At 56.6% G+C, this 15,314-nt stretch overlaps 1 protein-coding gene across 6 annotated transcripts in view; it reads right to left on the minus strand.

Annotated features, from left to right (window-relative positions):
• RAPGEF1 (Rap guanine nucleotide exchange factor 1) overlaps positions 1 to 15,314 on the minus strand; it is a 133,796-nt gene that overhangs the window by 23,444 nt on the left and 95,038 nt on the right. For 3 of the 6 annotated variants that reach the window (XM_082696190.1, XM_082696191.1, XM_082696189.1), the window contains one exon: positions 11,514 to 11,713. In XM_082696190.1, the coding sequence (XP_082552316.1) occupies positions 11,514 to 11,713 (200 nt within the window). Of the gene's footprint in view, positions 1 to 9,224; positions 9,384 to 11,513; positions 11,714 to 15,314 lie in introns of all 6 variants that reach the window. The other 3 variants (XM_082696187.1, XM_082696188.1, XM_082696186.1) reach the window with 2 other exon arrangements.

Below are 15,314 nucleotides of genomic sequence, written 5' to 3' on the forward strand. Positions count from 1 at the left end.
ACCTAGAGCTGGGCAGGTGGCGGTTTGCAAGGACACGGTTATCTCCTCTCTGGTTTGGCCTGAAAAATGACCAGGGATGAGCCCTGTGCTGGCAAGAAAGCAGGAGTGGAGACCTTGAAATGCAAAATTCTAATCCCTCACTCCAACAGTCATTCCGTTTAATTCCTGTGACCATCGGGAGGGGGGCAGAGAGCATGCCAGCAGCTGTGGGCCAGAGCCACGGGCCAGCGACCCTGCCGGGCCTGCCGCAGCCGCGCCTGGAGCTATGAGCTTTGAGGCTTTCAACCCTCCCGATCACAGGCGACGCAATCATTCAAGTGAATGGACTCACAGTCGTAAAGTGTCTGGGAAGCACAGAAGTTGCCAGAGATTGGCCATTACTGCCTTCTCTTGGCTCAAGCAAGGCTTCTGACTTCAGTGTTTCTGAATGCTGCTTACCAACACAGACAGGCTACTGGACGGCTGGTTTGCAGGCTTACGTCTGGCTCCATCATTTGTGAGAAAACACACCCCAGGGCGGCTGCTGCTGCAGTGTGGTTTGGGCTTCCTTCCCGCACAGAGTATCACCGGGAACCACAGCTCAGCACTGGTCCTGGGCTCAGGCTCCCCTTAAACCAGAGACTGCGAGTGTCAACACGGCACAGGGCTAAGCGATTTCTCTTGGAACGAAGTCAAGCTTTTAACCACTGCACAGCCCCTCTGCCATCTCTGGGGGATGGGTCTCCTGCAGAGAAGCGCACTTGGTCTGGCTCTTACGAGAAGGAAAGTCACCAGGAAGGACCCTCGATAACATCCCTCGTCACCGGGCGGCACACTGGAAGAAGTGTGTTCCATGTGTCTCCTCTCTCCTTCCCCGGTCCCAGGCAACTCCCTCTTTACTGAAGCCTTCTTTGACTGGGGGGCGCGGGGGTGCCCTTTATGCCCAGAAGCAACTTCCTTCTTTGATGTCTTTGTGTTAATTTATAACAACTATGTTTTACATAACGTCAAGGGTAAGTTTCCAAAGCCAAGCAGCAGATTCTGAGGCTGATGCCACCAGCACCTGCCCCAGAGGCCGCTCTCTGCTCCTGGCAAGGAGGGCCACTTGTGTTGAACCTGCTGGGAGGGGTGATGGGACAGTATTCATCTCATCAAAGAAAGGCAACACCAGCATCACCCTGGATCCAAAAAATAGCTTCTTTTTGAATAAACTTCTTAGTGGAATCTATTTTTAAAAACAATTTGAACATTCTAATTACTATTGTACAATAAAGGATGTAAAACAAACAAACAAAAAAAAACCAAACCCAAAATGTTTCTTGGGAGAGTTTTAGGTAGTAGGATTGGTGAAAGTAGAAACATATTGCAGGGACACCTAGGTGGCTCAGTCATTAACTATCTGCCTTCGGCTCAGGTCATAATCCCAGGGTCCTGGGATCGAGCCCTGCATCGGGCTCCCCACTCAGCGGGAGGTCTGCTTCTCCCTCTCCCAGTTCCCCTGCTTATGTTCCCTCTCTGTTTCTCTGTCAAATAAATAAATAAATAAATCTTTAAAAGAAAGAAAGAAAGAAACGTATTACATTCCTCTCATGTGACATATTTTTGCAAGCTGAATCACAAGATCCTTCTTGAAAACACCAGATTTTGGGCTAATGATTTCATGGCTAGTAATATTCTTGCAAAAATCTCCAACACATTATAGGACGCTCTGTACGTTCACTAAATACTGACCTTGAGAACATCGACTCTTTACAGAAACGTTTAGTACGGACTAAAAAATGATTTAAATTCCGTTCTAGAAATCTGACTGAACTATTTCTGCTCCGCTTGGACTTAACCAGCATGCCGGGGACTCTGATTTACACTCCTTCTCAGAAGTCTATTTAGAGCAGTAGCTGCACTCTGAGGTGTCACAACATGAAGGACGAAAACCCTCTTCCTGCCGTCCAGCCGACACAGGGGCTTTTCAAGTTGCCTTGTCCGGTCTCCACTATTGACCAGCAATCACGCAGTTCCTAAATATCAGACGAGCACTGTTCCTCCCAGTGGCGATCTGGCTTCTTCATCTCAGCTCTGAGACTCCGAGTGGACGACACGGTTCGGTTCTTCTCCTCGTTTCCCCACCGCTAGAGGGGATAAGCACGCAGTCCCTGAGCAGTGACAAGTGGCCTGGACCGTGAAGGTCCAGGCGAGAGTCCGGGTGTGAGGACGGCATCCTTAGGGTTCATGTCACCACAGGACCTTCACAAGGACCAGGCAGGTCCTTTTGGTGCCAGACCAGCTGGACTGTCACAGATGGAGTCAGAGCACATCTGCACAAGGGGCTACAGCTATGTCCTGGGTCTAAAGCTGGTCCAAGAGCAATGACCCTCCAAGACACCACAAGCACCAACAAAAAAGCAGAAAGAAGTCTTCAAAATGAGGGGCAGAAATGGCTGAGTCACAGTGGCTGCTTTGCGAGTCTCCGAGGCTGATGGTCTCTGAGCTCTGGTCTCGGGCCAGCCAGCCAGCAGCCACGGCCTTATGGGTTAGCAGAGAAGGAAAACAAGAAAGAAGCTGGGTTCTTGGCCCCAGTCTGGGACCAGTGTGTCTGTCGCCTGGAAGTGGATGAGTCAGCATCATGCTGTCGTAATGAAATGTGGGGAAGTGGGGAAGTTGGACATGGTGACAGGTGGCCGAAGAGAGCTAGGTGCCTCCTTGGTCCCTTTTGGGTGAATTAAGATCCTTCTAGTCAGTTTGGCATCACAAAGCGCTTGCCACTTGCTGGCTCGACCCTGAGCTGCGTACTGAGGCCGCAAGCACACCATAAGCCCAGTCCTTACCCTCAAGGGGATTTACGACTTTGAGAAAAAAAGAACGTGAACATTACGAAAGAAAGAAACACTTTCCCAGTGTGATTATATATTAAAATGCCTCCGTTCTTATTAAACGTCAGTTGTGTGTCTTACACTGTTACATGCTTTACGTCAGGACAATTCCAGGCTCCCATCAAGAAGAGGAAGCGGAGGGGACACCCCACTTGATTTGGGGACAGCGTGCTCAGGTCCACACAGCTGGTGAGGAAGAACACGGTGGGGAAGAGGACGGAGTCACGAGGAGGGCGGGACGGAAGACAGACGCGAGTCTGTGCGGGGCGCTGGGGAGCGGGGCCGGGAGAGCGGGGGGTAGGGAGACCTGGGCATGGAGGTGGGCAGAAGGAGCTGGCGAGGCCACAGAAGGCTCTGCAGCGCTGAGGGGACACCGGAGTCTGGTGCTGAGAAGGGCGCGTGGCAGCAGGAAGGCCAGCAAGGAGGCCAGAGGCCACGCCGGGGGCGGGGACAGGGGAGCGCTGACAAGGCTGGAGCAGAGGACCAGCTGAGGGCATGCACTCAGAAGTGCGGCGGGGCTTGGTCCTGGGCGTGCGGGTCACGTGTAAACCTGCTGTGTGCGTGTGGCCGTGGTGGACGGGAGGGACGACAATAACTCACTGCCTTGCTCCGGCAACTCAGTGGACGGTGGAGACGTTCACAGAAATAACAAGGATGCAGGGCGCCTAGCTGGCTCAGGTCATGGTCTAAGGGTTGTGGGACCGAGCCCGCACAGGGCTCTCCACTGACGGGGTCTGCTTGAGAGTCTCTTTCTCCCTCACTCCCCAACTGCACATGTGCTCTCTAAATAAAGAAATCTTAAAAATAAAAGAAAAAGGGGTACCTGCATGGCTCAGTTGGTTAAGCACCTGCCTTCAGCTCAGGTCATGATCCTGGAATCCCAGGACTGAGTCCCCGCATTGGGCTCCCTGCTTCTCCCTCTGGCCCTCCCCCTCTCATGCTCTCTCTCTTTCAAAATAAATAAATAAATAAAATCTTTAAGAAGGGGGGAAGAAAAAGAAGAAGGAGAAGGCGAAGAAGAAACAGAAATCATCAGCAGGATGGGAGCAGAAGGGTGCTGCTCCTGTCACGGCTTAGGGGTGTGGGATCTAATTTCCTACTGCGGGGAGCCCGGAGTCTCGTGAGACGGCTGCACCCGTGGCTGCAGAGTACACTCAGTGGTGAGCCCCCCAAATGGGGCAGAGCGCAAGTCTCTACAACTCCCAGGACCCGGAACGCCCCTGGCTCCCAAGGCTCGCATGCAGTGTGGCTCTCTCCCCCCCGCCCGTCTGGAAGGCCCATGGAACAAAGCCCCTCCCCGGGGAGAGCTGGAGCTTGGAGAAATAGTCCCCTCCCTGGGCAAGTGCTGTCCACGGACACTCCCCTGCTCTCCTCTCTCCAAGAGAGTGAGCTCCAAGCAGGGCAGGGAGCCATAAAGATAAGGTGACCTCAAGAGGAAGCAAGGGACAGAGGCGAGGAAGGCGGGGGCTTCTTTCTTCCAGAAGACACACAGGGTGCTGTGCCAAGCAAGCCGAGCCTGAGGACTGCTTCATCCGGGTGTTCATCAGGGCTGTTCCCCCCGCCCCGCCCTGCGGTCTGTCCTTCACTCCTTCCCTCCCCGTGCGGCCGTTACACCAGTGTTTCCGCCCACGGCAGTCCCCACGGCAGCTGCTGGTCACCGCGAGGGACAGATGCAGCAGCGGGCCTTCAGGAGCTACCCTGGGTCTGAGGGAATGGGCCCTCACTGTGGCACTGTGGGGGGACGGCATGGCAGAGACACCGCCTGCGAACGGGTGCTCCGGTGACAGCATGCGTGCTGCCGTCCAAAAACCCGGGTTCCACACCTAGAGAGTCACCATCTGTTCAGAACGGGACACTGGCAGCTCTAGAGACACACCCCCCCCCAAAACTGCCGTTGGTAACTGAACTCCTCAAAATGATACACACTTGACTTCCTGACCCTGAAGAGCTTTTTTTGTTTTTAAAAAATGACTGCTGCTGTGGATCCTGCTCAAGCTTCACAAAACCTGGGTCTTCCAGGGGCTTTCCCTATTCAGAATCATTCTGGAGGCCACGATGGTAAAGGGTATTTCCACAGATTCCTAGTAGCCGAACAGACCTCTCGGTGACAGTACAAACCTGCACCTGCCGTCAGCCAAAGAAAGATGCACCAGAAGACAGTCTGGGGATGGAGGAAGGGGATTTCTCCGACAGCAACACTTCAATACCTGAACAGCACTGGCAACCTTAATGGTTACTGAGAGATTTTCTTTGTCTCTTCTTAACTTGTAAAAAAGTATTTTATTTGAGAGAGAGAGAGGGAGACAGAGGTGGAGAGGGGCAGAGGGGAGCGGGAGAAGCACACTGCCCACTGAGCAGAAAGCCTAACGTGGGGCTGGATCCCAGGGCCCTGGGATCAGGACCTGAGCTGAAGCCCCAGATGCTTCACCGGCTGAGCCACTCAGGCCCCCAGGAGAAAGTCTCACTACCTTGGTCAAGAGTAAAGTGAACGTAGACCCCATCCAACTTTTTAAGATTCTTTTTAGATTCACAAGACCAGGATTCAGAAGCAGAGCCAATGCAAGCCAAAGAAGTCCCAAGGAGAGGAGACAGCACGTGGGAATTCAGTGCGGAGGGAGAGGGCTCACTTCCGAGTGACCGGACCTGGAGTGGAAGCAGAAGGCAGGCAGCCAACATGGCAGGGCTGCGGGGAGAATGCAGGGGCAGCTCCGGGGGGAGCACTGACCAAGAGAGTCTGGGGACAGAAAGAGAGGACCCTTGGGACATGTCAGAGAGCCGTCTGCAGGAAGTCCCATCACTGAAGCACCTCCCAGCGCCCCCAGGGCCAGGCACGTACGTGGCCAAGGCCCAATGGGATCAGGCTGGGAACACGGGCCCAGCCTCCCTGGGCCTCTCGGAGGCTGCCCATGGCTCTCCACATCTTTCCTGCTCTCACTCAGTCCTAGTTTCCCTAAACACTTTACTGAACAGGGCGTAATGGCCCAGAGACCACACGTCGGGTGTGGACGCCTGTCTGCACGGATGCTCCACTTCCCTGGGATGCGGCAGGAGCCGGGCAGGACAGTCCACGGACTGCAAGCGAACACCCGTGGGACGAGAAGCAGAGCAGAGCCGACGCAGTGGAAGATGCTGGGCGGGGGGCACCCTCGGCCTGACCCTCAAGGGCCGTGCCCAGGAGGGAGCGGCTGGGGAAGCGGTCTGCTTCAGTTAAGGAGTGCTGACCCTGAGGACGCGCGGAAGGGCTGACGAGGGGCACCACCCTTCAGCCAGCTCCCCATAACCTTGATCCCCGAGCACTCACCGCTGAGGCCCCTTCCAGAATGCACATCAGGCTTTCTGGCTCCCATCCTCCAGGCAGGTGTTTTTGCGTGGAACATCTCCGACTCGTTCTCCCGGACCTTTACCCCTTACCTACCTGAGATCCTAACTGTCCTTCAGGCCACAGCCGCCTCCCCTGCAGAGCTCTGCCTGACCTTGTGCTGGCTCTGCAACCCAGGGTGTTCCCACGGACAGCCTGTGACTCTCCTGGCCTTACTCACATGCTGCCTCAGGATCCCTCCTGCTACACGACCTGCACGGGGGGGTGGGGGGGATCCCTGTGCTTGCTGCGTAACTCGTCCCGGAACACCGGGATGACGGAAGAAGACGTGTTTGCAGCCCCTACTTCAGTTAAGCTTGGTCAATGCAGCTTTCCTGCTCTAATTCAAGAGATTTTGTTTTGTTTTCTTTTTTTTTAAAGAGAGAGTGTGACTGCACGCACGAGGGGGTGGAGGAGCAGACAGAGAGAGAGAGAGAGAGAGAGAATATCTTAAGCAGGCACCACACTCAGCACAGAGCCCGAAGCCAGGCCCAATCCCACGACCCTGAGATCATGACCTAAGCTGAAATCAAGAGTCGGACACTTGACTGACTGAGCCAGGAGGTTCCCGGGAGGTATTCAATGGTTAGAATCTTCCCCAGCAGAAGGAACAGGTCGCCGAGAGGGTGAGGCGTCATCACATCTGACAACAGCTATATTCCCAAGGGGCCCCCCTTCAGAATTCCATCTTGGAAGGATGACACAGGCCCCGGAAGGACAGAACGATGAGATTCAGGAATACAGGGCTGCTCTGAGAACAACCCAAAGCCCTCCATCTGGGGCTCATCTCAGAATGCAAGCAGAGAGCACACGAAGAATATGCTGGCATGGCACTAAACCACTTCTCTGGGGTGTCAGCACATTAGATGTCAAATGTCCCAAACATTCAGGCCATTACTAATAGCTCTGGGGGCTGGGGGACTTTCCTTTTAAGAAATAAAGCCCCTTCCCGGGTGGCTCAGTTGGTTAAGCAACTGCCTTTGACACAGGTCATGATCCTGGAGTCCCGGGATCAAGTCCCACATGGGGCTCCCTGCTTGGCAAGGAGTCTGCGTCTCCCTCTCACCTCTCTCCTCTCATACTCTCTCTCTATCTCTCAAATAAATAAATAAAATCTTTAAAAAAAAAAGAAAGCAAGCCCTTCAGTAGCTCACTCCCCGGGGCTGCACTGCAGCACTGGGACGGAGGATGCCGTCTTTCCAGCGCAAGGTGGCCTGACTCTCCCCTGCGTCCCAAGGGATGAAAACCATGACACACTCACGCCCCAACTTCACTGAAATACCCCCAAACTTTCATCAACTCTGTAGCAAACAGTTCTGATCACTGACAGCCCTCCAACCCCAAACTGTTCAAAAGGGACATTGCAGATACTTTCTTAGGATAACTCACACTTACTTTCTGTTCACAGAGTGGGAAAAAACAGTCAAGAGCTGGATTGTGTAAAGGCCAAGTTTTGCAGGATTTGTGAAAGGAGCTTGCCAGAAATGCCTGCTGAGGAAACAGAGGGTGTCTGTGTGCCAGGGTAGGGCCAGGAGTGTGGAGGAACGGGCGTTTAGCCTTTCTACGGCAAGTGCACAGTTGCTCAGGGCTCTAAAAAGGTAGGCCCTAGCCCCCAAAGGAGCAGTGCATTCCTCACTGCAGGCAGGACTGTTTTAACGTGGGCCACGGATGGATGGTTCCCAAAGACAGAAACCAGACAACACCACACTGGGAGCCCGAGCTTGGCGAGGTCTCTGAGTCACCAGGCTGTAGAGTTCTGAAAAGGAAGTCCGGGCAGATGAAGCCCCATGTCCCAGCTCTCACATGCAGAACAAGGACGGAGCCGAGCCCAGAACCCAGAACTCTGAGAGCAAGAGCTGTAATAATAAAACTTTCCTGTGTGATTTTACTCAATCCCCACAATCACCAAATAAAAGACACGTGTGATCTCAAAGGAACGAAACGGAGGCAGGAGGCATAAACAAACTACCCAACGGCAAAGCCGATCTCAAGCAGAACCCAAACACGGCCTCAGCCAAGCTCTTCCCGGGCTGCTCAGTCTCATCTCAATACACTGAAGGAAGAACGTGGCCGTTCGGGTGTCTGGACAGATGCGGATTTCAGCAGAAGGTAACAGACCAGTACTTGCCTCTCCAAGGGTTAGTGCCCGCTATGTGTCGGAAGGAAACTGTTTACAGAAACAGCAGCGCCCGTTCCCCTCCCGCAGCCATGTTCCTCGGCAAGGTGACTGGGCAGTAGCTCCCGGCGAGTGGCAGAGCCCAGTTCCCTACTCCTGGAATCCCAGATCAGCCAGGAAGTGACAGACAGTGGGCCGGTTCTGAGCCTAGGCCCAAAGATCCCCGCATGCTCCCATCCGTTCCTGGGGCCGCAGCAAGCCCGGGCTGGCCTCACAGAGGCCGGTGGGTCCAGAGGGGCACAGCCACAGCCACTGCGGCTGGCAGTCCCAGCAGAGGTCCCAGAGATGTCGGTGAGGACAGCCAGAGCCAGACGGGCCGTCCATCACCCCACCAGCCTGTGTCCTAAGTACTGACAAACAGTTGCTGCCATTTTAAGCCGCAGAGTTTGCAGTGCCTTACTACACAGCAGAAGTTAACCGGCAAGGCCCGAAGACTCAGACTCAAACTCTGTCCTGCCCTGGTAAGGCCTGCTCTCCCTGGCCTTGCTTCCTATGGGAGGAGGACTTCTCTTTCAATACAGAACACTTACAGGGCTGATGCACAGCCCAACGGGAAACCAGGGTAAAAAGGCCAAAGTATTTCTGCCAGCTAACACCTGAGTGGTGATGCTGAGAGCGACCCACTAACGTTTCCCGGTCCCCAACCCCACCCTGCCTACCCCACCACTTCACACAGTCCCCCGTGCCACAGAGGACCAACTGCGCATACCCCTTCCCGTCTAGTGCAGGGTCTGCAAGGGGACAGAGTCAGGGCTGGGCAGCGGCACACAAGTCAGGAGGCACAGGCGACAAATGAACGCTCACACTCACGTTGCCAAGCAAAGAACAGCAGGGAGCGACTCACCGAGGGCACAGGCAAGGTGCCGTGCCGGCTGAGAAAGGAGTTAGAGACGGACACACTGATGCCCTGAGTGGCACTGCTGTCCTCGGGGGTGAAGGCCACTTTAGTTTGCTGGACACAGTAGGAGACAGAGGAGAAGGAAGCAGCAGCACAGGAGGCCTGCTGGACAGAGGACGAGAGAAGACAGGGAAGGAGGGAGAGAAGCGGAGAACGGTCAGGCAGGCACACACAGTCTCACAGGCTGCTGCCTAACTCTGCTTGGACGTTCTGGAGAGGGACGGCTTCTTGGCTCAGCAGAGGAATCCAAGATGCCCGCCTGAGTCTACCCGGACGAGAGGGTGCGCTCCTTCACCCCCTGCGAGGGATCTAGAAAGCTGACCGTCCCTCCACTGGAAGTGGTGGCAATGTGGAAGGAGGCCAGGGGGGCTCGGGATCCAGCTCTGGCACGGACTTGGGGCCTCATGGTCCTCCCCTGGGGAGCAGACCCTGGGGTTATTCCTGCTTCCACAGAGGGTGCTGCTAGAGCCGGGTCGCCTGGCTTTGAACCTGGGTCTCACCATTTGGGACCTGTTTGGCCTCCGGCATTATTTAAAGCTCCGTGTGCCTCAGGCTCTGCATCTGTAAAATGGGGACAACTGTCTAGGCCCGTCCGTGTGTAAAGCACTCAGAGCCAGGCCCGCCACAGGCACAATGAGAACTACTATTTTTGCTGGTGAAATGGAGCACAAGCCTTCCTGCGTCTGTGTCCGCAAGAGGGCAGCCACACAGCAGGCACAGCCCACGTCACGAGCCGCGCCAGGCTGCAGCCAGAGCTGGGCTTGGTCCCCATCTTCTACTTCCCGTGGCCGGTGGGCTCCAGTGAAGTCTCTCTGGCTCCCTTAGCCTCAGCTGACTTAACGGGGGGTGGGGGTGTGTGTGACAGAGGCCATGGGGAGCACCACACAAAGCCAAAGAGAAGCCGCAGTGCGGACACAGGGGGTACTCAGAAGGGCGTTGGCCCCACTCCTGGGCCCCTCGCTACTGCCCTGCAGCAAGGGGGGGGGGCTCGGTGGGCTCCCCGGCTCAGGCTCTGACTCTGAGTGCTCCCTAGGGGTCTGTGTGAAGGCCGGGGGCTCCATGGTGCGGAGATGTCCGAGGATGACCGATGGGCACCTGTGGACACTGGCAGGAGGACCTGAGATGTTTCAGATCTCAATGAGATCTAATTTGACTGTTCAACCATACATTTTAGGTCGGGGTCCCTGGGGCAGGTGTTTCTATTTCCATGATAAAGATGGTTTTCTGAAACATTTTCACAGCCACATAGATTCATACTGGGGCATATTCAGGTGTTCATGGAATGGGTGAAGACCTGAGGTGGGTGACTTGCCCTGAGTGCAAGTCCTGAGACACAGCTAGGCCCGGGCTCTGCCCGGTCAGCCCGAGCTCACCAAATGCGGGAAAGCTCAGGGGCCCCTGGGGCGGGGCAGGGGCTCGAGGAGTAACCCAGGGTCAGAAAAGGCAGGCCAGCACCTCTGTGTCCTCTCACGAAGGACGAAAGATGGCGAGGCCCCTCTGCAGTGGGAACACTACCAGGCTGGCCCGGCCGATGAGTGTTGACGGCACGTACAGCTCGGAACGGGTCAAGAATCCCTCTGCACTCCTCCCGGTGAGTTGCTCGGATTCGACCATCTGACCACAGTCCCCCTGGTTGGTAAACTGGGAGCCGTAGGGACAAGGTTCCGGAGGGACGCAGCAGGCACACGTGATCTGCCTGCCCGCCAGCTCGGTCCCGGGCAGGACAGCCCGCCCTCTGTGCTGACTTGGGCTTCGTTACCTACAGCCCCTACAGGGGCTCCTCGCACAGGGGGTTTTTCAGAGGAGCTAGGGTGCCACGCCGGGAACACAGAACGGCTCTGTGTAAGGCCATCGTGCTTCAATAGAGCTTGTTTCCACGGGGCCATCCCTGGCCAGGGTGGGGTGTCAGTCACTCCACGTAGTTGGGCCATTATGTAAATCAAGTCCACAGATGGGCCTACACAGACCAGGCCCTGTGCCCTGATTGAGTCCCTCCTTTCTGGGAGGTCTATATTGGAGCCAGAGAAGAGAGGGAAAATAGAAGAGACTGTCAGCAGAGAAAGCAGACATTCTGAGCACCAGCCAGGCCCAGCTGCCCGGGGCTGCTCTGGGAGAGAAAGGCGCCGCCACCCCCGGGGTGGGGCGTCGGGGGAGCCCGGCAGAGGAAGCAGAGCACCCGCGTGGGAAGCCGCGCGGTCCCAGCAGCAGAGGGTCCCCCGGCGGAGGGCGGCTTACCAGCTGCCGCTGCTTGGGGGGCAGGGCGGGGGGCGGTGCCAGCTCCTGCGGGGCCTCGGTGCTGAACGAGTCATTGAAGCCGTACACCTCCATGAGGAGCTTGTTCTTCTGCTGGTAGATGTGCTCGTTCTGCGGCGTCTGGTAGAACACGGACGGCTGCGGCTCCGAGTAGTCCTCCAGCAGCTGCATGTAGGCCAGCACTGCGGGGTACACGGGGCGGGGGGGGCGGCCCAGCATTACTGGGGGCGGCTGCGGGGCACACGGCTGAACCCCCCGCCAGCCCCAAGAGGGCCCCTCCCTGCGCGGCCAAGCCATGGCCAAGCCCACAGAGCACCCCGCCCTCACCATGCTGCCAACCAAAACCCACGGCCACACAGCAAGGGTGAGCCCCACGCAGGCTGTGGCTCTGGCCGACAGGGATGCATCGGTGCAGGCTGGGTGACTCACACACAGCACTGTGGCGGAGAGGGGACAATGGGGGAGGCCAGGACCTGCGGGAAATCTCTGTACTTTCCACTCAGTGGTGCCCTGAACCTAAAACCACTCAAAAAAACCTCTTTAACCGCTTTAAAAAGTAGTCTGTTTTTTAAAAAGCTTGTGGGGGACCCCCCACACTCCCCCAAAAGCCCTGGGGTTTCCTGGCACCCTGTGGTCGCACCCAAGGCTAGGCACCACTTCCCACTCCTCTGACCCCAGATGCGTGGTCTTCCTCCCCTCTTGGGAACAATCAGGGATGGGTGCATGTGTCCTGCCGAGCAGGCTCTCCCCTGCCTGTGGCTTGGCTTCCCCAGAGGCTCCGCACCAACCGTCCACCCAGCAGCCCCTCCTTGTCTCTCCATGGCATCCTCTTAGCCCTTCCCATAGTCCTGAGCCACCTGTGGGACTGTCCCACATATGTGATTTTACCGGGCACCTACGTCTTGGGCACCAGCTCAGGGGCTAGGATCACACCGGGACCAGCAAGCAAGTCTTCTGTTCGTGTGAGGCTCACACCCTCCCAGGAGACAGAAAACAGACCAGGTGTGAATGCTGGGGACAGAGAGTGAAGTGGTTCGGTGCTGGGGGCTTCTCCAGAACACGGAGAAGCTACCTGAGGCCTTCCACACTGAGGCTGCAGACTGGGCAATGGCAAAGGCCGGGCCAGGGGTCCAGAAAGCAGAGCACAGCCAGACTGGAAGGAGTGAGGCAATCACTTGGGAGGGTCAGGAGAGGCTGTGGGAACAGGGCAACGAGGCCGACCTGCTGCCGTATCAGTGGGAACCTACGAAGGGTTCCCCTTCAGGCTGGCCTGGAGCTGCTTTGTCTTGAGAAAACAACTCTGGGGCCATGCGGTTGTTTAGGTGACAGATTATGGTGTGGCTGGAGGTGGTGAGGTTGATGTGACTCAGGATACATGTTCAAAGCAGATAAAACAGGATTCACTGCCTGTTCCTGGAGAGTTGAAGCTACCGGAGGACAGGGCCGGCCCATGTCTGCCGCTGCCCCACCCGCGCCCGACACACAGCAGGGTCCACAGATATCTCTAGAATGAATGAGTGAACGAAACACACCTCATCCATCCCGACCACGTGACTTGCCAAACCAGGCAATGGCCCTGGGTGGGTCTTGTGAAGCCCCCACCGGGTAAACATAAAGTAATAGCCACTAAGTCCCACTCTCCCTTCGAGCCCAGAGGCTACAGAACATCCTGGTGGGAGGCACAGCCCGTGAGGAAAACACGTGCACCCTCTCCTCCCTAAACCTCCTTCAGAAAGCCTGGCCCTTGCCACCCTCCTGCTCCCCTGGGGTAGCTCTGCCCGTAGCTTCAAGGCCACCCAGGGGCAGGCTCCCTGACTCTGCCGGGCACCCTCACGGCCAGGGAGCCCAGCCACAGATGCCAGCAGGGGCCTCGACCGCCCGGGGAGGCAAAACATCTCAAGGACCCTGCCTCGCAGGCACCCTGTCCTGAGGCAGGTGCGGAGCCCTCAGCCGTTGCATGGGGGCATCAGTGTGCACCTCGCTCCCACCTGGGGTTAGCAATGGGAGCCCCAACTCCAGAGCCAGGCCCTTCTACACGCTCTATAGGTTCGGGGCAAGTGATAGCTCGGAGTTGACTGTGTCCGGCCCTTTGGCCCCTCATGAAGCCGGGAGGCTGGGTGGGAGCAAGCCTTTTCTAATCCCCCTCTCTCTGTGGGACGGGAACCCACATCTGACCCTCCCCACAGCGAAGTCCAGGTCAAGGCTGGCCTGAAGTGCGGGACCGCCCTCCCGTTGTCTTGGAGGTGGAGGGAGCGCCCAAGAGTGAGGGAACTCCCTATAAGCACGAACATGTCCGTGTTTGCAGGGGAAATGCGGTTATGACCACTTGATCCATGAGTGAGGAACGAGGGCTGAGGAGTTCCCTTGCAGGGCTGCGGCACACACACTAGGAGAGAGCTAGTGACAAAGGGAGCTGGGAAGACAAAGGGTCCCAGGTTTGGAGGCAAAGGAACTTCGGTGCGTGTATGGGCCGGCACAGGAACGGCAGCGGTCAACGGTACCGTCCAGAGCCGGGTGCTTCCTCCTGGGTCATGTCACAAGTGCTGGGAAGGAGCACCTGCTGGACACCCAGAAAAAGTGTCCAGTACAATTCCGCACAGATTCATTCTGTATTTTCACATGGCCTGAGGCTGGGGGCTTAACTGGAGACCCTCAGCTGGGGTCAAGGTAGACAGGGAACACCCTTCTCTGCAGTGTCTTTCTGGTGCCCTTCACTGGAGGAGAGGGTGCAAAGTATCTCCTTTATTTCAAAGAATCAATAAGAAAGTCTTCACTCCAGTGAGCGCAGAGCAGAGCGTGGCTGTAACTGGCGGGTAGGAAATGGTGGTCTCGCCCAGGAGGGCACCGCTGCCTGAAGGCAAGTGTAGCTCGCCACCCCCTCGAGCCCCGTGATGCTCTTCTGGCGTGCTGCACGACTGACACCATGAGGTTCTAGAGGAAGGTGGAGCCTTAGAAGGGGATCCCAAATGCCCACCGAGTGCTCCCTAAAAAGACTAAACTTCCTGACTAAAACAGGAAGTTTCAGTAAGAACTGACCTTCCGGATGTCTAAGCGCTTGCTGGGACCTGCTCCCAAGCGCAGAGACAGCAGTGAGGTTCACGACCTTCAAGAAATAAGTAAGACTGGGTCCGTTTCAAAGGTAGCACGGGAGCTCCGAGAAGAGAGCAGCAGGTGTCACCGGGCAAGCTTGGCAGGCTGGCGTGCCAGCTGGCACCGAGGACTGCGGGCAGCGATCAGGAAGCTCGTCGGGCACAACGGGCTAGGAGGGCTGCCCTCAGCAAGAGGACCCTCAGGACATCAGTGCAACCCAAAGGAGAAGGACACTATGATATCAGGACTGTGTACGTCTGACCTTTGTCCAGCGTCAGCCAAATACAAGAGATGATGACTCGCTCCCTCCTTTCCCACCAAGTGACTTTGCAAGTCTTCCACCAGGTCGAAGACGGAACTCCTCACGGGTTCCCACGGGGAGTGAAGAGTGGACTGGAGACTAGGACCAGGCCTCAAGTTTGGGGGTCTTTTCATGGGGCACAAAAATAGGCCTCCTGCTGCCTGGAAGTTACTACTGAAACCCACACGGTCTCCACAAAGGAGGGCCGGATCCCTTCCTCCGCCGTGGGCTGGGAAGACCCAGATCTGCCACCCGCTGCCAGCTGTCGCCAGCAAGGCTCAGTTCCTTTGCGCTCCGGTTTCTTCTATGAACCACGCTAGTATCACTGCCTGAAGCCAGCGAAGACTAAACACGATGGTGTGTGAAGCTTTAGCCCAGGGCGTGCCACACCT

This window comes from Mustela nivalis, assembly GCF_964662115.1.
Source record: "Mustela nivalis genome assembly, chromosome: 13".
NCBI lineage: Eukaryota > Metazoa > Chordata > Mammalia > Carnivora > Mustelidae > Mustela > Mustela nivalis.